General features: G+C 39.1%; 3 protein-coding genes across 6 annotated transcripts; 2 read left to right on the top strand and 1 right to left on the bottom strand.

Annotated features, from left to right (window-relative positions):
• The first annotated feature begins 14,891 nt into the window (after positions 1-14,891).
• Positions 14,892-18,412, top strand: LOC111380094 (protein DELAY OF GERMINATION 1-like). Of its 4 annotated transcripts, none has more exons than XR_002700138.1 (4): positions 14,892-15,334; positions 15,439-16,894; positions 17,091-17,465; positions 17,788-18,412. XR_002700138.1 is itself a non-coding variant. In XM_023003565.1 (2 exons), exons 1-2 carry the CDS (start codon positions 17,258-17,260, stop codon positions 17,925-17,927), a joined length of 348 nt encoding a protein of 115 aa, XP_022859333.1. In that variant the 5' UTR covers positions 16,880-17,257; the 3' UTR covers positions 17,928-18,412. The 4 variants fall into 4 exon arrangements, 1 of the variants encoding a protein (XP_022859333.1); XR_002700137.1 differs by having other exon boundaries at positions 14,892-15,509; positions 15,976-16,894; XR_002700136.1 differs by having other exon boundaries at positions 14,892-16,894.
• A 246-nt stretch (positions 18,413-18,658) lies between these two features.
• On the top strand, positions 18,659-19,213 carry LOC111380083 (E3 ubiquitin-protein ligase EL5-like). Its single transcript, XM_023003547.1, has one exon. It carries the CDS (start codon positions 18,793-18,795, stop codon positions 19,180-19,182), a length of 390 nt encoding a protein of 129 aa, XP_022859315.1. The 5' UTR covers positions 18,659-18,792; the 3' UTR covers positions 19,183-19,213.
• A 33-nt stretch (positions 19,214-19,246) lies between these two features.
• LOC111380082 lies at positions 19,247-22,531 on the bottom strand. Its single transcript, XM_023003546.1, has 3 exons — positions 22,354-22,531; positions 20,711-20,942; positions 19,247-19,823 (listed from the first exon to the last, which is right to left on the bottom strand). The coding sequence occupies exons 1-3, from the start codon at positions 22,470-22,472 to the stop codon at positions 19,527-19,529; spliced, it is 648 nt and encodes a 215-aa protein (XP_022859314.1). The 5' UTR covers positions 22,473-22,531; the 3' UTR covers positions 19,247-19,526.
• Between the last annotated feature and the right edge of the window lie 2,172 nt (positions 22,532-24,703).

Raw genomic sequence — 24,703 nt, 5'->3', positions numbered from 1 at the left:
AAGGGTACATGGTGGTTTGTACCGAGGGATGTAGAGTGTGACATTTGGATCACGAGTGGAGATGTGATCAAATGTCTAGGATCCTTTATCTGGAAAGAGACCCTGATCAGGTGGAGTGTAAGAGAGACACTTCTATCACTTCTATTAGGTGGAGACCCATTATCCAGGTAGGTTGGGAGAAGTGATGTGGAGATAGAGGATTATCCCGTGGACTTAGGATCTATTGTGACTTACCAGTTAGACATGAGTTGAGTGATCTGTCTAGTGAGCGTGGTGGGCGATGAGAGGAGATATGTGTTCTCGAGGTGTGAGCAACACGGAATGGGATAGGATAAGTGTGGTGAGATCTTTTCTTAGGGACATTTATGCATGTGTTGCATATGTGGTTGACCGTGGTTTGATTGACTTGGTGTTAATCTATGGTTCTCTGTGAACATGTTTCTGAAAAGATCTGTTTGTGTTATCCTATAGTATATCGTCATCGCATGTGTATTTGCTCTTGATTGTTTACTGTTAAATATTTGCTTCTACTTGGGTGTTTTTTGACCTTAGCCCAAGTGAGTACATGGAACAGGTATGGTATGTGTTTCAAGTTGGAAACATGAGGTAAGGTCTGTGATCCAATTTTATTGGCTACCTTGATTATGCAAGTGTTAACTGTGTGTTTTGATTGCTTGCAGATTTATTGGGCATCAAGGTGGAGATTTGTTGGGTTTTTTGATACCCAATAAATCTCGGGCTATGATGTTAACGTGAGTTAATATTATTTCATAGGCATAGGCCGATGAATGAAATAAGTCCAACAACCAAGTCCATGAGCTACACCCGGCCCAATTGTATTCCTTATGGATGGCTTGAATCTTGGCCCATTTACCCCTTTAATGGCCCAACTTAAAGCCTAACCCTAGAGTATATATATGAATATAACTCTAGCCTCTTTGTGATGATGATTGTGTGATTTTGAGAGAAGAAACTAGTGAATCCCGGCTGCCCCCCCCCTTTTGTGTGAGAAAAAGGTGTCCAGAAGTGTCCAAAACGCTTGTATAACGTGTGCAATTGGTAGTTCTTTCATAGTATACCTTTGTGGTGTCTTCTCCTAGCCTTTGTGGCCATAAATCATCATCTCTTCTTGTCCTACGTGGGTAAGATTGTATAGCAACCAAGGTGAATCAATTGGTTGTGGTTTGGAGCCGTTTGGATTGGTTGTTGATAGAGAAAGGTACGTTGGACTGAGTCTGGAAAACTACCGTTTGAAGATCTTTTGAGAGAGCTTCCGCAACACTCGGCTTTGAAATGATAGGGTAGCTTTGACGTAAAGTTTGGTTACAACATCGGTATATTCTAAAATGATGCTGGCCTATATTATTGCACTAATGTTAATGTCACCCAACATTCAACTAGTTTCTTCTATCTCATTGTCCAATTTATGTTCTAACTTCCAACGGTAAGTCTTATTTGTCTATTCTAATCTGATATTATTGATGCAACTACAAGATATTTGCTGGTGGGTTGTAATTAGATCAGTTCTTAGCATAGGAAAGCCATATCTTTGATAGATTGCTGACATTATCTTTTGGTCTTATGTTTGACTTCTGGAACCTTTGAATGTGTTGAAGTTGGCTGTTGGCAACAATTTAATTTTTTTTTGTTTGATTTGTACGGTTTCTGAACTCATCCATCTTAACTGTGTTGGTCTCTTCTTTTCTTTTCTTTTCTTTTCTCCTCTAATGTTGAATGTACCTTAATTGCACGACTTATTGTACTATAATGTGCTATTTGTGGGATAGAATCATTTCTGAAAAGATATGTTTATCTTTTTGTTATTGGTATTGACAAATCTTAATTGGATACATTTTACAAGTGCACATTAATTTTTAATTCCTTGTTCCCTGTGAAAATTAACGACTTTTCAAGAGTTTAACCTCTTTTCCTTTTGTAATTTGTTTCCCAGATCTGTAATTGGATATTTGACTTCAATTCTTAGACATAATTTATCTCCTATGTAACTCTCATGGTCAATCTACTTGTGAATGTGTTTCGCGCGGGTTAGTCGCTAACAATTAAAAAGGATCAGACGATTGTGTAAGGGACAAACCTCTTGAGACAAAGTCCCAAAAAGGGGTATTCTTTTATTGGCGATGACTTTACAATTGGAAATGAAAAACAACGTGCCTCCAAGGGGCGCAAGCGCACGAGTTACTTGAAAGAAAAATGTTTAAGTTTAAGCTAAGGAAATGAAAATTACATATTCTCTGTTCGAGAGTTTTTGATTCGATCTTTTGCTCTATATTTTTTCTCCCTTTTATACTCCACAGACGATCTCTTTGTGATCAACCGTCTAAAAATCGCTTGATCGTCCTATAACTGCCCACTTTCCTCATAATGGCCAACTTGTCATAAAAACTGTCTTTTTTAACTGCTGCCATTACTCTTCATCGTTCAACCGCTTTCGATTGAGTTCCTTGAATCGTGGAACGTGATAGGGCCGCTTTGATAACTGCTTTGATAACGGCGCATCTTGATAACCACAATGCTTTATGTTTGTTAAGACCTTGGGCGACTTGAAGGTTTGGGCGATAATAGAGTAACAGCTTTGGGCGACTGCATGGCACTCCGTTCGCTCAGATTCTAGGCGACTTGCAAACTTGGGCGATGGCGTTACCGCGTTCTTGGGCCTCCCTATTTGGGCATTCATCTTGATTTGTTTGATTGGGCTTCGTTCTTTGGGCCATCTGATTTGGGGATCCTCCAATTGGGCTTCACTCTTTGGGCCGTTCTATTTGGGTTGAATTTTTATGTGTCAACAATTACCCCCCAATATGGCATAATTAATAATAATTATTAAATTTTGCCATATTCACTTTGTGTTTCCAACAACATTCGAAATTCCCAAGAATTTCAATCATTATTTTCTTCTATAACTTGAAAAGGTGTGTCGTTTTGCAAACTCTTATAACCCCCAAACACGCCATTTCACTGCACCACTAAATCACACCTCAAATTTTTCGCGCCTCTCTCACGATTTACTGTTCATCTTTTGCTTCCCTGCTATGTAACCCTGAAAAACTTCGTTCCATCTCAAATGTCTACTTCGCAATCTCAAGCTGACGACTCCTTTAGTTTCGATGACTTTCAGAAACTCCTGAGTCGTCCATACTTAACTCCGAGTTTTCTAGCGCCCGCCGACGTTGAACGTAATGAGTTCTACTTGGGTCCCTTCTTCAACAATGCAGAGGCAGTTGAACAGGCGGCGGTGGGTCAGCTGTTTCCTTGCACTCAGGGCCCTCCATTTCTGAACTCTCTACCGTTGGGGCCACTTCGCGAAAGAGGTATTCGCATTTGGCCTAAATCTGATGTAGCTTTTCGTAGGTGGCATGCTCGCCTTGTGGGTCATGGTCCTACTAAAGCACTTTTTGATAGCGCTAGGATTTCTGATTTGTTAGAAATCTCTATTCGCCCCCCTGCTTTTGATTCAGCATTCTTTTCGATTGCTTTAAGTTTTTGGTCTCCTGAGTATAACACCTTTATTTTCCCTCTTGGCCCCATGTCTATTACCTTAAGGGATGTTGGGGCCCTGGTGAATCTACCACCTTTGGGCAATACCATTTTTCCTGGTATCTTGGTTTCTGGTGGCGCCCTAAAGTTTGGTAAAAACTACACCGATTCTTATTCAAAGCCTGCAGACCCTTCACAATCATTCGAGAGCTGAGCCTTCCCATACTGAGTGAGTGTCCTTCCTTTTAGTTTGGCTTTGTAAATATGTTTTGTGCGTGCCAAGCATAAAGCCTTCCCTGAGTTATTTACCTATAGCACACGAATTGGCGCGTGGCAGGCCTTTGAATTTATGTTCTTTGTTTTTTGCTGCCCTTTATAGAGGCATGGCCTCTCTTCAAGCTCAATTGAAGAATGATGCATCTCCCACTGGCAGTGGACCTGTTTGGTTCACTCAACTATGGTTGAGATCCTATTTTTCATTGCTTGGTGCTCCATCCATCTCTCGCTCCTCTGCTAACTGTTATGGGCTAGCTATGGAGCCCTTAGTTCCTGTAAATATGTCCAGAAGGGATATTTTTTCATTCTTTTATTCTTTGGATTCAATCCCTTCCTTTTATCCTTTTCCTCCTTTTTTGACTCCAAACTATGTACATCCCCCTTCCACTATAGATAGCGCGAGCACCTCCCTGCTCATTTGGATCCAGTTTTTAACCGAGAGGGAGCTATTTCATGATATTCTAACTGGGAACAATGCCAAAGAGGGGGTAGAGATTTATGCTCCCCAATTTTTTGCTCGTCAGCTTGGTTTTGGCCAAACTTGGCCCGTTCCTCCTTGTTATTCAAGGAACTTAGTTGACCGCTTTTATAGCATTACTAAGGCGGAGGCAGAGGCTATAGATGCTCGTAATCTTCTTTTAACCAGCCATTTTTCATTAGCCCCTTTCAATTCTAGCCACGCCATTCACCCTCTTTTTGAACAGCTCTGGCCATCAGTGAAGCGCAGATTATTTGCGACTGACGCCAATCGTGCCTTTCATTCATTAGACCAACCATGCATTTCTTCCCCTCCTCCTGTTTCAGTCACTCCCTTGTCCATTCGGAGTCCTTCTCCTTCTCGTCGCACTAAACAGTCTGTTCGTCCATCTTCTTCTCTCCCTGCCAAGCCTACTACGGCCAAGAGTGCCCCAAGCCGCAAACGGCCAGCCTCAGCATCTTCCATTCTGGAGGATGATGTTGATGATGCCCCTCTTATCGTCAGGAGGAAGGTAATTAAATTGGTTTACTCATAAGTATACTTTTCCACACTTGAAACTTTTCTGTGTGCTGATGATCTTTTGGACTTCTCAGAAAAGCTCAGCCTCTCCTTCAAAGGCTTTGGCATCGACAGCTCCTGCTCTATCATCCTCTGCTGATGCTACTTCATCCAAACCGGTTGATGAGGGGGCTACGCTTAAAGAGACATCTTCGGTCCCAGAGTCCTCATCACAACCCATGGATGAACCACCTTCTTACCAGGGCGTCAACCCCCAAACATTGAAGTAGAAGGTAATTCAGTCTTTTGATGTCTTACCTTTGCTTGTGCTGTTGGTTTCTAATTTGTTGCTCTTGAGTTTTGCAGCTACTCCTATGAGTCCGCCCGTTGTGGCAACATCTTCTCTCTCAAATAAGGGGAAGTCCTCACGAATGGAGGAGTCGTTGGTGGCAAGCTTGGCTGAGGGCATGCCATCTTCTACGATTGTTGATGAGGTAATCTTTGCTTTACTTCTATTTCTATCTTGTTCGTTGTAGTGATGATCTTTAATATTGACAATTTTCTTTGCAGGATGCTGACAAAATTGTGCGTTTTATCCAAGACTTGTTCGCTTCCTGGGGGCAAGTCCAGACATCTCACCCTGCTCCATCTGATTATCCTGCTGCTTTTTCAGAGGAAGATTTGAAGTTCCTCAAGGAGTCGATACTTGAGTACGTATCCTTCATGGATATGGATATTGGAAGGGCCAGTGCCACCAGACACAGGGATAAACTTGAGCACTTGAGTGCGAAGTTGGAGCAAGCATTGACGCTTCCGTCGCTCAATCTTTCTGCTGATTTTAAAGCGACGTTGAAGGTTATCCACTCCGAGGTCCTTTCTTTGCTGGCCAAGAATGCTGAACTAAAGGCCAAACGTACTCAATATCTTCGAGCCGTAGCTGAGAAAGAGTCTTTGCGTATAGAGATTAACAAGGCTAAGGACGAGTTGAAAGAAATCTCTTCCGAAGTCATGGTTGAAGACTCGTTGATGGTTAATTTGGCTGCTCAGATGAAGGAATTTCAAGCCAAAATGGACGACTGCAGGGCGAGAATGGCTGCTAAAAAGCGCAACGCCTCCCAGGGAATTGAGTGAACTAAGTCCTTGGTCGAGCAGTACAAGAAGTTGGAAGTTGATGATGATGTCGCGGCTGAATTGAACATCACTTCCTCTCGGTAGAACGAGGATTGGGAAAAACTTAGGGAACGAATTCGTTCAGTATGGGGTGGACTGTAATTAAGACATATGATGTCTTTTTTTTTTGTAATTTGAGTTTTCCTCTTGTAGCTTTGTTCATCATTAATGAACATTAACTTCTTGTGCATTTATTTGACGTTTGTTTTTTAGTCGTCAATTCTTTAAGCATTTAACTGCTTTGTGCTAAAAATCTTGTCCATTTTCTTTTGATATTTCCACCACTTTTCCCAAGACTTTGGGCTATTTAATTCCGTTTACTAGGCAGAAATATGGCTGTTCATATTCTGTCTCTTTATCTCCACCCCCTATAAATGCTTCGCATCTTCCATCTTCACCTTCATTTTCTTCTTCGAAACTAATTTGCTGCCATTGCCTAGCATTCTGACAATCAATTCGATCCAAAAATGGACTGTTTAGTCCGCCCATTTTACTATTTACCTTGATGTCACCTTTGGTGTGGGAGGTATAGGAAATATTTTCTGGCCAGCAGCGAAATTTTTACCATCAAAGTTCTTCCCATCGTCTCTTTGTCTTTTACAAGGAGTCGATGATAGAAGGCAATTTTTGGACTGCTTACGGGCCACTTTGCTTGCTGAGAGTGCTTCTCAGCTTGCTTGCTGAGAGTGCTTCTCAGCCTTTTTGCTCGTCATTGCAGCGATGCATTTAGGAAGGTGGTGAGGCCAGTCCACCCTCTTACTCGGCGATCCCACCATTGCAGCGATGCATTTAGGAAGGCGGCGTGAGGCTTACTCAGCGATCAACCGAGAGATTAGTTTACTTTTAATTGTATTTCGTAGAGCATCCATTATTTGTATTTTTGTATTCTTGCAATGAACGTTTGATAGTAAAGGATTTCACTTGAACGTATTTCGCTCTGACCTTGTTATCCTTTAATCGTTCAACATATTTGATTATGATTTTATCTGTTCACATTCCCATAAAGAAGGAACATATTTTTTCAAATATTTACCGTTAATGAATCTCACGTGCTTGGTGCCGTCTAAATCCTCCAAGTGATACGCTCCGTTGGGCAACACATTGTTTATTTTGTATGGTCCTTCCCAATTGGGCGACCACTTTTCGTACTTTGGATCTTTGCTATCCAAAGGGAGTATCGTCTTCCAAACTAGTTCACCCAGGCTGAACGTCTTGGCTATGACTTTTTTACTATAAAACTTATCCATTCTTTGTTTTTGCACTTGTAATCTATCTAAGACGTCCAACTTTAATTCGTCTAACCCCAATAAATCTTGAACTAGCGATTCGGCATACTCATCATCATTCAACTTATGTTGTAAGCACACTCTGATCGATTGCACGTTGATTTTCATAGGCAAAACGGCCTCCTGTCCATAAATAAGTTGGAAAGGAGTAACCTTGGTACTTGACCGAGGTGATGTCCTATAAACCCATAAGGCTTTGTTCAGACATTCGTGCCAATTTCTGGCATTTTCATCTATCATCTTTCTGATGATATTTTTTAGAATCTTATTAGAAGATTTCGCTTGTCCGTTGGATTGAGCGTAGTATGGTGTGGAGTTTACTAATTTAACCCCAAACTCGCTCAAAAATTTGTTTACTTGATCCCCATTCAAAGATGTTCCGTGATCTACCATTATTGTTTGTGGAATTCCAAACTTATAAATAATGTGATCACGGATGAACTCTATAACATTTTTCTGGGTGATCTCTTTCAAAGGTACTGCTTCTACCAATTTGGTGAAATAGTCGGTTGCAACTATAACAAAAGTATGTTGCTTGGACGATGGGGGATAAATCTTCCCTATCAGGTCTATCGCCCAACCCTTGAACGGCCAAGGTTTAATAATAGGTGCCATTTCTCGTGCTGGCGCCCTCTGTATTGGACCATGCCTTTGGCATGCTAAACAACTTTTTGCATACTAGACGCATAATTCTCCGATCTTTGGCCAAAAATATCCACTCCTAATAATTAATCATCTCATCCTTTGGCCAGCTTGATGAGCTTCACATATCCCTTCGTGCACTTCAACCATGATCGTCTTGGCTTCTTGCAAACTTACACATTTTAATAATTCACCATCAGAGCGTTTCTTAAACAACTCTTCATCTATTCGTGTATACTTCAGCAAACACAGCTTCATTTTCCTACTAATCCCTCCATTAGGTTCTTTAAGAAACCCTTTAATCTCTGTTCTCCAATCCATTGCATCTCCATCTTGTATGCAGTGAAGTTCAATCTTTCTCGCCCTTCTTTGAGTCACGGGCAATATGATTCCATACTCACAAGTAGACTTCCAATTCAAAACCTTTGAGTACCCTGATGCCATTTGGGCTAACTCATTTGCCACGTCGTTATATATCCTATTAACGCATTGGAGTTCTACTTAATCGAATTCTTCTAATAATTCTTGGGCGATCTCGTATTGACTTATAATGGAATCACTTTGGCATTTAAAATCACCGATCAATTGATGGATCACCAATTGAGAATCGCCTCTAACGATCACATTTCTTACTCCCATATCTATCATTAGTTCTAGGCCTACAATTAAAGCTTCATATTCGGCTTGATTGTTGATGTACATTCTGTCTAAAGTAAATGTGAACTTGTAGCAAATCCCTAAAGGATTAATCAATGCTACTCCTACTCCTGCACCTTTAGAAGTTTTTGATCTATCGAAATACAACACCCAAGGTTTTAACTCAAACGAATTGATTTCTAGTTCGATTTCTTCAGGCATATCAAGGCATGGATGATCGGCTAGAAAGTTAGTCAAAGCCTGATTTTTGACTGCCTTTTGAGGTATATATTGTATTTCGAATTCTGATAAAGCTAATGTCCAAAGGCCTACCCTTTGGTGTAAAATAGGGCGCGAGAACATATACTTAACTAAATTTACTTTAGAAATTAAATATACGGTTACGGGCCGTAAATAAGCTCTTAATTTTGTATATGTGAAATACAATGCAAGACATAATTTTTCGATAGTAGAGTAATTACATTCACATTTCGTTAACCGTCTACTTAAATAGTAAATTGCCCTTTCTTTACCAAATTGGTCTTCCTGTGTGACCATTCCAGCTATTGATTCTTTTTCAGCCGATATATACACTTTCATTGGTCGTCCTTGAATTGGTGACACCAACACTGGTGGACTTGATAAATATGTCTTCCGGCTTTCAAAAGCCTTTTAATGTTCTTCTTTCCAGACGAATTCGTACTGATTTTTCAGCTTTAAGAGCGGCGAAAAGACTTTAGTTTGCCCTGCACAGTTAGAAATAAAGCGTCTTAAAAAATTTACTTGGCCTAGAAACCTTTGCAACTCCTTTTTGTTGCTAGGTGGTTTGGCTTCTAAAATAGCCTTCGCTTTATTTTTATCAAGTTCAATCCCTCTCTTGTGTACTAAGAAACCAAGAAAATTTCCTGCATTAACACCAAATGCACACTTCAAGGGATTCAACTTTAACTTATATTGCTTCATTCGTTCAAACGAACATCTTAACTGTTCGAAATGGTCCTTTTCTTTAATGGACTTGACTACTATGTCGTCTACATACACCTCAACAAACTTGCCTATCATATCATGAAAGATTAAATTCATTGCCCTTTGATAAGTTGCCCCTACATTTTTTAGGCCAAAAGGCGTAACCACCCATTCAAAACATCCTAGAGACCCAGGGCATCTAAAAGCAGTTTTGTGTATGTCTTCCTCAGCTATATAAATTTGATTGTACCCTGAATACCCATCCATGAAAGAATACATGACATGTCCGACAGTTGAATCTACTAAAGAATCCACCGTGGGCATTGGATACTCATCTTTGGGTGTAGCTATGTTTAAATTTCTAAAGTCTATACACACCCTTAGTTTACCATTCTTTTTTAGTACTGGCACAACATTGGACAACCATTCGACATATCTGGCTGTTCTAATAAAACCTGCTTTCAATAATCGCTCTATCTCTTTCTTGATTTCAGGGAGTACATTGGGAGCAAAACGTCTAGGAGGTTGCCTATGAGATTTAAAGTTAGGCTGAGTTGGTAACCTATGTTCCACCAAGTCTCTATCTAAACCAGGCATTTGTTCATATTCCCAAGCAAAACAATCTTTGTACTCTTTTAGCAAAGCGATTAACTTGTTACTAACCTCTTGGTCGAGCATTTGACTGATGAACATTGGGCGATCTTCTCATTCATTGCCAATATTTACTTTGATCAGAGGGTCTTGTGCTTGAGCGTATCCAGGTTTGGTGATCCGCATTACTTCGTCGTCCAGTTCCCTTGTAAGTACTTCCTCTTCTAAACAGTCCACCTTATTGACTTCTCGGCCAATGCTTTTCTTTAACTCGAATACTGCCAACTTATCCTTCAGCGCTTTTAGGGCTGTCTCTTCTTTCGCTTTGTCATTGCATTCCTTATTGAAAGCCATCAGTCTGGTTTTGAAGGCCTGAATGTCGGCCATTTGCTTTTGTAACTTAAAGTCCATTCAAGACACCTTAATTATTCTTTTGCCAATTATTGGCTCTTCCAGGGCCACTATATTTGGCCTCATCTGTTTGAACATTTCAGTGAGTGCGTCCACTGAGAATGGTTCTTCGCTTTGCGCGACAACCTGAGTTTCTTCCCCGTCTTGTACTACCCTGACAGGTCCATAGTTTCCTTCGTACACGAACTTTTCCACCGAGTTTGCTTCTGTGACAAAAGGCCTATGATCGGCCTGTACCACCTCAGCTTCGCCTTTGTCATTCCAAAAGATCAGGCATTGATGGAGCGATGAGGGTATACAGCAACTTCTGTGTATCCAATCTCTTCCTAGTAGCACGTTGTAACTAGTAGGACCGTCTATTACAAAGAAAACAGTGGTCCTAATAGTTGTCCCTATAGTTATGTCCAACGGCATAACTCCCTTAGCTGAAGTTGCTCCTCCATTGAAGCTAGTGAGGATGACTTCTATAGGAATCATGTCACCCTCTGTCTTTGCGAACTTCCTCATCATCCTAGATGGAATAGTGTTTATAGCTGCTCCATTGTCGACAAGCACTTTTGCCACTGGGACGCCGTTAACTAGAGCTTTAACGTATAATGGCCTCAAGTGTTTTGTCAATTTCATGGCTGGCCGTTTAAAAATAACCTTTTCGGCAGCCTTTATTTCTACTTCCTGCTTGTTTTCTGTTGAATTATCCCCCTGTGACAAGTCGACGTGCAGTATATCACGCTGATCCTCTGTCTCCTGAACTTCCTTCCTACTTCTTTTTAATGCTTCCTCATCAGTTACCCAACCTGTGGGAGGGGACATTATTCTTGGAGGTGACCCATACTTTTCAGAGCGAGGCACTCTCTTCTTCCTTTTGGGTGTCCTGTACAGTACGTAGAAGTCGAAAGGACGCCCAGATGGTTTCCCCAACAAGTCTACTTCGCGAACTCCCTCTCGATGTAGTTGCTTCAATAGAGTATTGCGCGATACTCCTCTCTTTCTTCTTTCTGCTTCTAGGTCGATTTCTTCTTCAATGTCTGTCATCCCGTCGTCCTCTTCATCGTTGTAGGCCTTTCTAGAAGTCTGGCCTTCTTCACACACCAGCACGCAAGCTTCTCCTTCGTTGTCTTCCCTCTCTTCTTCTTTTTCTTTATTCTTGAATTCATTGGCCAGTAGGTAATTATTGGCCACGACAGGAGGCAACGTACCGAATTAGATAGTAAGGGGCTGATCTGGATCTTCTTCATCTCTTTTGTCTCGCTCAAACCTTGATCTCCCAGAAGAAGTTTCTGGCAGTTCCTTCATTGATTCATCTGTACCGGTCTCTTCGCTATTTTTGAGGACATTTTGATTGGCTACCTTGAGTAGTTTAGGCACTTTAGGATGTGGCATTCCCTGTTGCTGCCTCATCATCCGTCCGTAGTTTCGTTGGAAACGCCTTTGTTGAGTCCTAGTCATCTCATTGAAGGGTATTGCCCTTCCTGCATTGTACTGGAATGAATGCCATACATTTGCCCAGCGAGGTTGCGGCCTAAATGTTCTTCCAGTATCTGCTGGCCTGAACTGCCTTTCAAAAGGCGGTCCTCTATAAAATGATGTACCTCGCCCTCTACCAGGCTGAGTGTTTGGGAAGAAGGTAGGGCGATGAGGATGCTGCCATGTCCCTGGTTTCTCTATATTTCCATTCACTTCTCTTTTACACCTTGCACACAGGACGTCTTCGTCCTTTTTTGGTTCTTTCCCCTTGATTCGTTCAAAGACACTGGGATGTGGTCTAGGATCCTCTTCTCCATCATCTACGACCAACTTGAATTTTGGCAACTTGTTTTTGAATCCAGATGTCACCATGTTTACTCCAAGTGGCTGTGGGAAAGGATTTTCATCCACTGCCATCTTCTTCTTATCATCGAACGTAATTTGTCCTGAATCAATGGCATCCTGCAATACATGACGGAAAACCAAGCAATTGTTAGTCAAATGTGATCATGCATTATGCCACTTACAATATTTTTTACCCTTAATTTGTTCAGGGTTTGGCAATTTGTGTTTATCGCTCAACTTTATCTGCTTATCCCTATATAATTTATCAAATATAAGGCCAGCTTTGGTCACGTCGAACGAGAACGTTTTAACCTTTATGTTTCCATCTTTTAGGGACTCATCTTTGCCCGATGATCTAGACTTGGCCATTATGGGACAAGTATATGTATCTCTTTTGACCAATTCGGCCTGATCGTATGACTCGTCGTCGATGGTTTGAATGTCAAAATTTGGGTCTTTGTAATAAGTCCCTTTACTAGAATTTTTCACTTGTTCTTCCTCTCTTATAAGTCGCTCATACCTAATCACATTCGCACTCAACTGGAAAAGGTCAGGAAATTTCTTCTTTAAATCAAAGCTCAAGCAGCCCTGAGCGATTTTGATAAATTCTTTTTCGGGCAGAGGTACAAAACACTTGCTTCTTGCTGTCTTGAACTTTTGGAGAAAACTTTCTGCCCATTCGTTTGACATTTGACGTAGATTCGCCAAATCAGCCAAAGTGACTTCAGACTCAGTTTTATAAAACTGAGCGTAAAACAATTGTTCCAATTGTTGCCATGTTTGAACAGAGTTCGCTGGCAAGTTGATGAACCAGGAGAAAGCTACTCCTGTTAACGAACTAGGGAAAAACCTCATTTTATGGTAATCGGTTATATCACCACTTTGCAATGTGAATCGCCCTATGTGTTCTAGAGTAGACACCTCTCCTAAACCGGTAAACAGTGAGAATTCTGGTACTTTGTACCCTCTAGGCCATAGATATGCTTGGTCTACCCAATCAGGATATGGCTTTGTGTATGTCGGCCTAATGACTGGACGCACTCCAAAAGCCATCTAATCCTGTACGATTTCCATAATCTGGTTTCTCAACATGACGTTGGGATCATATGGAATTCCTACAGGCTGATTAACCAGTTGATTTGCATGAGGCCTAATGTTTGGTCCTTGATTGGCAACAAAATTACCATAATTAGGGCCATTATCATTAGCCCGAACATCTATTCCCTCATTAACACGTGGGGTGTGCTGTCCATTGTTTAGGACATTATCTCTTATGTTTGGATTACCCCCCAAGTTAGGCGTGCCACTACCATTGTTTTGATTTGACACTACAGTACCCCCTTGGTTTGAAGTAGAGGGACCATAAAGTGGTTCTACCCCTTGATTCGGATTTAGGACCGAGGGATTATGTCCCACAATTGTCCTAATTTGAAAGTGATTTGTAAGAGGTATTGCCGGTTGACATATTTGGCCTACTAACTTATTCATTGTTTCGTTCAACGTCTTTAGTTGTTTGGTCATTTTGTCATAGTGTACATTCCCATTTTGCGTAAATCTTTCCATATTATGAATACTTCGAAAATTTACCTGTTCAATGACGTCTTGCGTGAGTTCTCCAAATAATGCACGCATGGTTCGAGGACTCAACTCCGTCATTGGTTCGTAACGACTGTTACTGCTCTCATTCTGTCCATCTGTTTGTGGAGAGGCATGCTGCTCCTCATATCGCTCGATCACAGACTGGATTCCTCCCTGACTTGCTACTTCCTTATCGGATCTCTGAGGCATATTGTTTCACCTTTTGTACTTTCAACACCTAACACCACTGTCCCACTGGGCGTGTCAAATTGTTTCGCGCGGGTTAGTCGCTAACAATTAAAAAGGATCAGACGATTGTGTAAGGGACAAACCTCTTGAGACAAAGTCCCAAAAAAGGGTGTTCTTTTATTGGCGATGACTTTACAATTGGAAATGAAAAACAACGTGCCTCCAAGGGGCGCAAGCACACGAGTTACTTGAAAGAAAAGTGTTTAAGTTTAAGCTAAGGAAATGAAAATTACATATTCTCTGTTCGAGAGTTTTTGATTCGGTCTTTTGCTCTATGTTTTTTCTCCCTTTTATACTCCACAGACGATCTCTTTGTGATCAACTGTCTAAAAATCGTTTGATCGTCCTATAACTGCCCACTTTCCTCATAATGGCCAACTTGTCATAAAAACTGTCTTTTTTAACTGCTGCCATTACTCTTCATCGTTCAACCGCTTTCGATTGAGTTCCTTGAATCGTGGAACGTGATAGGGCCGCTTTGATAACTGCTTTGATAACGGCGCATCTTGATAACCACAATGCTTTATGTTTGTTAAGACCTTGGGCGACTTGAAGGTTTGGGCGATAATAGAGTAACAGCTTTGGGCGACTGCATGGCACTCCGTTCGCTCAGATTCTAGGCGACTTTCAAACTTGGGCGATGGCGTTACTGCGTTCTTGGGCCTCCCTTTTTGGGCCTTCATCTTGATTTGTTTGATTGAGTTTCGTTTTTTGGGCTATCTGATTTGGGGATCCTTCAATTGGGATTCACTCCTTGAACTGTTTGATTTGGGCTGAATTTTTATGTGTCAACAGAATGCAGCTTCAGGTCGATGGAGGCTTGATGCGGAATCAGATTTCGAAGGCCTTGTCAGTGCCAAGTCTTAATTGAATTTGATTTGCCTGCAATTTCTTTGACAGACAGTCAAAATAGCCTTCCAAAATTTTCTCGTGATAACCTACAGCGAAACATTAATCCCTACTGGATTTCAGAAAAAGAAAGGACACGCTTGTTCGGGTCCAGTGCTTCCATTCCCTCTGGAGGCGATGCAGATTTTGCTTCAGCAGTCAGGAAAACGACAAAGATTCTCTCATCTTGAAGTATGATCTGAATGGCTCTTCAGGCTCAAGCATTGGATCGGGTAGAATTTCACAAGTCCCAGCAGGTTCTTACAATAGTGGCCAGGGCAAGGGGCTTATGTTGATAACTTGCAAAATAGGGGATCTGCTCGCACAACTCCTGTCTGGCTTGAAACTGGAGAGGCAGTCGGTAATATTTTCAAGGCAATAAATTTAACTTGCTCTGTAAAACTTTGATTGAGGGGCAAATGCTTTCTGCAAGTGTACATGCTTTTAACTTTGTTGAGATTGCAGCAAATACGTATTCTGAAATGCAGGAGGAAGCCCTTGATCGCGCATGCTTGCATAACTCATACTTAGAACAGGTACGCCCTATAAGTATTTATTAAAAGGAAAAAGTGGAAGAAATGAACAATAAATTTCAAGTCTAACGATATCTTTAGGATTTTACTACATGAAAAAACTCAAACTGGGAAAAGGAGTTGCAAGGTCATAGACTTCCTTCTGGCTCCAGTAAAGAACTGTTTCCACGACCCTGCAGTAAATGCAAAGTGGAATATTCTTTTGTCTTAAATGACATTGTAGTGAGCTGGGCTTGTCAATACTACATCCATTCTATGGGATATATATTATGTGGAGAGTGGATGGATTGAATCTAGTTGTTTGTTCTCTTTCTCTCTCTCTCAAACAAACACACACGAGCTTGATGACATCCATGTACACATGAGTAAATTGGCTTGCAGAAATTACATTTTAGTATGTACATTTTCATGAACTGCAACATTCTGATTGTTTGATCTAAATCCTCTGAATAACTCTTTGAGGGATTAGGCCAGGCAGGCATACCTTATTGGTAACAAGGCTTTATCGAAGGAGTCGAACGTCAAAGGACAGTTGCATAACATGCAGAGGAAGGGGACCCATGCTTGTTCGAATTTTTGATTAAATGTAGATAATGTTACTTATGATGCTGGAAAGGAAAAGCCGAACGTACAATCTGTTTTGCTACTGTGTAGTTGGCGAATGGCAAATATACAATTTTGCAGTTGTAACCATTTGCATCGACTTCGTTTTTGTTTCTTGTTTTACAGTTTGTATATGCAGATGTAACTGATATCTGAAATTCCATCAAGGGTTTGGAAGTCTTCTCAAGACTAGGGACATTTTCAAGATTATTTGATATATCTACAGTGTTGTAACACAAAAGATTGAAGAACAACTATTTAGGTTCCATGAGAAAAGTTATCAGTGTTATTTACCGTGAATAATAAGATCCTGGAAGAAAAATAAACCCATAACAGAAACAAAAAGAAGAGAAAAGAAAACAAATAGTTCATGCAGTCGAACACAAGCCTACATCAATGGCAAGATTCACTCTGAAGAGAACTTGGCTCTGAGCTGCTGAGTTTTCACTCCAGAAATAACCAGATTTTTATATCCTTCAATTCAATCAAAATTAGTTCAAATACCAAACATCTTGGTTTTTTTCCACTGTTGTTCTGGCTGGCATAAACCATAAACATTTGTGTAGCCTGTTTTCACTTTTACTGATACTAAATTGTCTTTAATTTGTTAACCATGTACTAAGATCAACATTTGAAAAACAGGTCCACTTTGGCTATTTCGGAATGAAAATTTGTGAGTTGGTCGGATTTACCGGTCACAAGAGGCTGCATTTCTTGACGTTTCTTTATGGAACAATTGAAGAAGTCCTTTCAATGAGTCCAGAAGTCGTTTCAATTTCCCAAATGTAATTCTTATAACCTGTTTGGGGTTCAATTGCTACCAAAAGAGAACCACGTGATATTCACGAGCAAAACGCAAAAAATGATGAACAATCTCATGCTACAATTAGTCTTCATCTCACATTGTTTTTGGTCCATATTTTTCCACGCTCCAAATCTTAAAATATTAGTATGAGTCACACTGTTTTTACCCGTTTCTAGGAGATAGACCTGACAGCAGTACACTAGCTGACAATGGGAAGTTACGACAAGAATCTTGAAGAATGCCTACACTACACCAAGAGTGGATGCGCCTTCAAGAGCAAGAACTATCTGAACTCAACCATGCGATAATATTAAGGGAACAAGGCTAGCTAAATGAAGCAGATATGAAACAACTCATCGACAAAATTATGCAACACTTTGAAGATTATGTGGAGAAACGAAGGTGTCTCGCTCACAAAGATGTCTCGACCTTCTTTTTGCCTTACTTGGTGCAACGCATTCGAGACTCTACCATGGGTTGCTCATATTTCAGCCTCGTTTATGCACTCTGTGGATTTGAAATCGACTCCAGACTCCAAGAGCTTCTTCAAGGTTCTGTTAAATTTGTTACCTTAGTATGTTTGTATGCTCGACTAGATAGAAAATTCCTAGTTGCAAGTGGAAACATGCTCTTTTGACATATATTGTTTGAGCCCCATTTTGGAGGAAAAAATGAATTTTTGAATAGTGTATTGACTGGAAATGTATAGTTAAAAAAGAAGGAATAGTTTTGGATTTACGTGTAATATTATTTTATTGAAGAATGTGCAGTTGAAATGATGTCAAAATACTGTAGCAAATGCATTTTTTTCTAAATAATGGGGCTCAAACATGGAGATGCAATTAATAGGCAATTACTTGGTTATATTTGCAGGAGCAGGAGATGCAAAGCCTAGTGACTTCTCCGGCATTTCAACTTTCTTGACAATCTACAAAGGAGGAGCATTGGAGAGGAAGAAAAAGTATCGACTGAGATGGCTATACTGCAGCAGGACATGGTGTACATGCCGTTAGCACTGATAGCGAGAAAATCAGGTCCAAAACACGAACAAGAGATGCATTAAAGAAGATCAATCAGGCCATGATTTCTTCTATGGAAGAAGCTGATATGTTGAGACTAAACACGGTCGAGGAAACAATTAGCATACTTACACCCATGCAATGCAAGTTTTTTGGATTTCATGGCTTCGCTAAGAAACTTCATCTTTGCACGCAAGCATGGGGTAAAGAGAGTGACAATGACCATGGTCGAAACTAGGAACAAAAGATGTCCATGGAAGTCTTGTTATGCTGTATGATCGAATTTGACTAGGACTTCGCGTTTTATGATCAAGTATTTCTCCCTTACTGCCACCTACTGTATTTCTATGATCGTTTGAAGGGGAAAACTGAAACAGAATTCAAATTGTTTGAAGATTAAGCAGTTGGGGAAGGGGTGAAAACCTTACAATTCAAGCAGTTTGAATTCTGTTTCAATTCTCTGTCTTCCATGTTTTTTAAGGAATAATTTAAGGTAGTATTCTTTGTTTTGTTTTATACTGGTCAAAGGTTTACTGCATATTGTTTTTCAATTTCCAAAACCAAACAGAAAAAAGCCCAAAAAAAAAATCCATATGCTCAAAAAACGTGTCTTCCACGGACTGAATGCACGTAAGATCAATTAGAGGGTCATTCTTCAAATTTGACAGGTCAACTTGAATCCATTATGGCCATGTTTTGAAGCTTATAACTCAAATCTTCATGCTATATATTTACAAGTAATATTGAAGCAACAAGTACTAAGATTCTACCATTGCAAATGCAGTGAACTTCAACAAGAATAGGATAGCCGTCGATCTGTTAATTGCCTTCTCTCGTGTGCATCAAGTGTCGTGGGAAAATGAGTGCATTATTACGTTCACTAGCTGGTACAGTTTTCAAGTATCGGGATCAAGCAATGGCAGAAAAGCTCGAGGAAGAAGATGACCTTGAACTTGATTGTGTTATATGCCTGAACCGAGTCTCATTGGGTGAAAAATACAAGATCCTTCCAACATGCAAGCATGGATTTCATGTTGATTGTATTGATGCTTGGCTGCAGTGGCATTCTACTTGTCCCATTTGTAGGTGTCCAGTTCCTCGGAATCCCCTTCAGTACTATTCCATTAGTACCCAAGATCAAGATTTTGATGCTTTGATTTCTTATCTTCTTCGTTTGCTGGATCACATTCGGACATGGCTGATGGACCCACTCAACATTTTGAGCGAGGAGTGTCTTCGTTTTCCTTGAAGATGAAGATGACTAAGACAATTTTCGAGGAAAAAAAAATAGAAATTTGATAGAAAGCGAAAGGAAACGAAAAAAACAAGCATTCATTCTTTCTTTTTTTCAATGTCTCATTGTCTTCATTAGTACATTCAAATGCAAATTCCACTGTATGTGATACCTTTTTCTACCTAAAAAGGCTACATACGAAGTTTCACTACTGTATCTAGCTCACAATTCCCTTTCTGATACATTTGACTAATTGAGAAGCCAACTCGAATACAATTGTGATTGATGTTTCTAAAAATGTAAATCTCAGCAGCTGATATACCAGGAGTAATAAGCAGGGAACAATTAAATTACAACTATCACTTCAGTTTAGATTTTGAAGAGCTGAGCATAGGCTTTGCAACGGGGCGAGCAGCAGCACTTCTCACTGCCTTCTTCACATCATACTTGACAGATAAGAGAGAACAAACCAGAGCTATTAACATAGTTGGGTAGACAAATACTGCGTTTGTTGGATCTGTGCTTGCTGGCTTTTTTAGAATCCCTTCCTTCACAAGGCCCCATATGACTAGAAGAGTCCCAAACATGCTCATCCTCCCAGGTTTTAAGAGGCCAATTAGTGCACCAGCCACCGAGAAGTAACTTCCAGCAAGAACCTGATGAAAGTTTTTGACATACTTATGTTTTTAGCTTGCAGCTAAATTGGGAACAGAAATGTGCTTTACAGTAATTGAGATGACAGCAAACAAGGAATAGCTGCTCCATCACATGAAATGTGTTCAGTACTTCTGAAACCTTTAGAGTCCTGATAACGACGACTGATATTTTTGTAAACACAATATTTAAAGAACTCAATATTTTCTAACAATGATAGGATAAAGAAGCAAAAGGAAGGGGGGGGGGGGGGGTTAGAAGTATTATCCTTTCGTGAAAAAGGTAAATAAACAGATTGCAAACTATCACCAAATGTTAAAAGAACCAATCCACCTGCCTTCTATGAATTTCTCTCTCCAGTAGTAACTTTCTATGACAAAACTAAGTCCAAATCACCCAATAAAACTAAAAATTTATTCTAGAACTCAAAAAACTGCCTTGAAAACATGGAAATAGTAAGCTATGCAACATGTATTAGTTGGTGAAAAACAACTATAATCTACAAACTGAAACAGTCATACAACAGCTAACTTAAATGTTTATGCTAGCTAATTTATCCATGGAAAAAAAGAAAGGTAGGGAACATGTATTCATGGGTTGTTGTTGGACAACAACTATGGTCTATAAAATTAAAAGACACAATGGCTGGCTTAAATGTTTTAGATAACTTATTTATACATGGAAATGGAGAGGTATATTTATTGTTGGAAAACAATTATGGTCTACAGAATTAAAATAGCCAGCTTAAATGTTTTTTACAACTAATGTATCGCCAAAGCAATGTATTGGCCATACATGAGTTCACAGTAAATAGTTGATGTAAATTTAAATAAGCACAATTTCATTTTCATTTTGGGACGAAGGAAGGAGTGCAGATGAGAAGTCAAACCTCCAATCTCTGTAGGTCAGTTACTGCAGAGGCTTCCTTTATGCCAGTTAAATTATAGACGCTCAGCAGATTTTCCCAACTTGGAATAGTCATATTACTGATGAGACCATTGACAACGGCTCCTGGATAGAGAAGGCCCTTCACCACGGGAACAGGAATGATTTCGCTGGCAATCAACTGGGAAGATGTAACCTGCAATGGAGTTGTGCACATGCCAGATCTACAGGGAACCCTGAGAAAATAAATAAGTTGAACATAGAAAATCAGTGATAAAATAACAGGCCAGAACATGTCATGGATTATAAAGTTTTATTTCCTAAATGTCCTCTTGCCTCAAGATGATGCACAAAAATGTTCCATCACTGTAGCACTTACAGGCGACAGAAACAAATGCCAAAAAGGGAGATAAAACTGCATGTTTGCATCAGACAATGGTGCCTTTTGAGATAAAACTCAACTCAAAAAAGCCATAATCTCATAACTCTTTTCCACTCCACTCTATCAAGTATCAAAAGCAATCTCCAAACGTTAAACTACAAAGGTTCATTATTTAAAAATTGGATCTTCCTCTAGTTTTGCCATTAACGCTAGCTCTATTACTTCTCTTAACCAATGCATCCAGCAAAATGATGCCTTTAAAAATATTAAGAATGTAAAAGGAAATGCATTTTTTTGGCATATAGTTGTGAAGAAAGCAAGTCATTAATTTAGCAGTTGAATAAGCCACTTTGCAAGGAGAGAAAAGCTAAGTGGCAGCAGCAACTAGCTTCAGTACATCAAGCACTCTGTATCAGCAGGGATAGCCATCAACGTTCCTAGCACATTTAATTCATGCGTATTAAATATGAGAGTCCAAGAAAATATGAGTTTACAAACTAAGTGTTGGTAAGAACTAGACCATTGATTTCAAAAACTGTTTTTTAAATAATTGACTAGATGTTGCCAACACATAATTTGTAAACCAAGTTTATCAACCTAGTTTGTACAAATAGCATGGTTCAAAAAACTAATAATCCTGGATTAAAGCATGTTCCTGTTTACAACAATCAACTGATAGTATTCAAAAGATTGTGTTATAGTAATTAGTGTATATCATATTTTTACTTCCCAAATGCAATTATTTCTACAATCGATGGTTGCGATAAAAAAGATTAAAAAATCAATTTGAAAGCGCATTTTATAATAAGAATAAATTTCCTGCTTCTCATCTTTATAGTGATTTATTTAAGTCAATAGATTTCAAAAATTACAAAGTAATCGTAATTCAGATCTCTATCTTGGAAGAAGAAAACAAATTTTAAATAGTATACTTCCACCCCAACTTCGATGCCAGGAGGAAAGCTTGATCAACAGAGTATAAAATTCACGATGCATCAACTTATATCAAACACTTAACAATCAGATGCAGAATTTACTAATAACAAAGACGATTAACACAGATCTAAAAACATAATTTAAGCAATATTTTCTCCAAACTCCAAAGGAAAACTCCAGCCGAACAAGGACAGCCGGATGCTAGAACACCATAAATCCGAGGTTCAACAGAGCCCCATGTAGATTTACAGGCTTGGAAATATTAATTTACAGGTGTCCGGGTTTATTGGATATATGGAGCTATAAATTAGATAACTAAGGGATTTGACCTGAAAAGAGGGACCTGAAGAATGACGAGGAAAAAGTATATGCGACATGCGTATTTTGATAAATTGCTCCATTTCCCCTTTGATGCCACCGCTCGTATTTTTGTTGTACCATCCGCCATTGAAGACTGCCAGAATCTTCTGTATTAGAGAGAAGGGATAGAGGTGAAGCCAAATCAATTTCTTTTTTTTTCCCAATTTTTTTTTTTTTTATTTTTTTTTTTTTTTTTTTTTTTTGTCAAACAAAAATTTCAAGAGAAAAATGGCTTAGGGATTCAATTTTGCTACAATAATAGGCTCAATAACAAATGAAACACATGTCAATACATGGTTGGACAGTTAAAAAAAAATGACACCCAATCATTATTGTATACTACACTACCCTGTCATTAACTCTATCCAAGGAGCATTATTCTTAAGGATTCGATAAGTAAAAGAGTTCATCAATCTGAATAAACATGGTCATGAAGACTAGACAATCATTATTTTAGAATCTGTTAATTAATAAAATGATAATTAATTTTAAATATGTTTTGGTCGCTCTAGAAACACGTCACTGTAAGCAATCTCAATAGCACCTCAATTATCACATAGTAGAGGTGTAATAGAAGAGTGTACAATTTCCATATCATGGTAGAGCTTTAATCAAATAAGGTCATAAGTAGTATATACTAAACGTCAATACTGCGTTTCAATAATAGAATGAGTTATGACTATTTGCATATTGCTTTGTCATGAAATAAGATAATCACCTAAGAAGAAATAATAGCCAATGGTGGATCAACTACCAGGGACCAGCCAAATCAATATCAAGTAAACTTGTAACTTAAGACGATTGAGTAGAGAGCTGAAATTTATAAAATAGCGTTCATTTAATGTAGTGTGTAGTTAGAACAACAGTAAAGTGAGCAGTTGGAGGAATTGACATGGACTGACTAATCACATGGATTGCATATGTTATGTTCGGACAAGTGACCGCAAGATAGACTAAATTTTCAATACCTGTCAATAAAGGTCGGGATTTTCAAAAGGCACACAATCAGTGGGAGTGGGAGTAAACTTGATAATGGTCTCAATAGAAGGAGAAGTAATTTTATTACAAGTCAAATTTACTCAAGTTATCATAGTTGAGGCATATTTAGCCTGTGAAAAGTAGTATTATGTACCAGTAGAAGATACCTGTAATCATAAGAAATAGCCAAGCAAATCAATATCTTTCATATGTTTTTGTAATTCAAAGTAGTAATTCTTACTCCACTAGGTTTAATAAAGAGGGGATATTCTTTTTGAAAAGTCATGGAACGCTTGAAAGAATTCTCTATCGATTCTCCTTACAGTCTAAATAAAGGTGAAAAGATTATTCGTCCCATTTGTTTCAACTCGAAAACTATAGGTATTTTTCAAAATTAAGCACTGACCTCTTTCCTCACCTTCCTTGTTCATCGAATGAGGGTCCATCAAAATATAGGTTTAGATTAATGAGACCCTCATCAGACACCACTCGATCCAAATAGATTAGTTGTCCATCGCCATCATCCAATTTAAAATTGTCAAGTAACCTATTTCCTCCACACTCATGTTTAGTGAGTAATGGATATGTAGGATGTGAATAGAAAGGATGGAAGAGTCTGGATGTTGGCCAAGGCCAATGATTACATCGCCATATGATTGAGTGACCTTTCTATATTACCTGGACAAGACGGAGAGAGAATATTGTTTCATACGCGCAAAACTACTTTCTCGTCACTCTTAGTGCTTGTTTGGTTTGAATTAAAATTTGATTTTAATCTAATTCAAAGTTAAACAACCAATATCAATCACATTTTTCACGAATCTCACAACTTTTCAACAATACATTTCAAATTTTTTTATCACAATCTACTAAAAAATCTAATTTTAATCCCCACCAAACATAATTAAGGCCCCGTTTGAGAGTGATTTTGAAAATTGATTTGTTGATCGTTAGTAGAAAAGTGGGGGCCACCTATAAAAGAAGAAGTCGAACTTTACGACTGAAATAATAAAATAACAATAAAAAAATTAATTTTTTGAGGTGAAAAATCACTCTCAAACACCCCTAAAGATATGAAGTTTGTCAACGTTGATTTTAGTTTAGATAACACCTCAACACAAGTGAGCTTGTGGGTAATGAAAATGGCCAATTCTTTTAACGTTTACTGAGTGTAAACAGTATTTTTCCATATAAGTAGAGAGAATTGAAGACTATGCAAATTACCTTTATTCACTAGTGGTGTATGAACCAATCTTCAGAAATTATACATCATGTCCTCAATACTATTATTAAGGTTCGTTTGATTGTAAAGATGGAATTGAATTGAATGAAAAATAAATT

The sequence above is a fragment of the Olea europaea genome, unplaced genomic scaffold, assembly GCF_002742605.1.
Source record: "Olea europaea var. sylvestris unplaced genomic scaffold, O_europaea_v1 scaffold2091, whole genome shotgun sequence".
Classification (NCBI taxonomy): domain Eukaryota; kingdom Viridiplantae; phylum Streptophyta; class Magnoliopsida; order Lamiales; family Oleaceae; genus Olea; species Olea europaea.
Note: the sequence above shows the minus strand (reverse complement) of the source record. Positions and strands in the feature narration are given on the sequence as shown.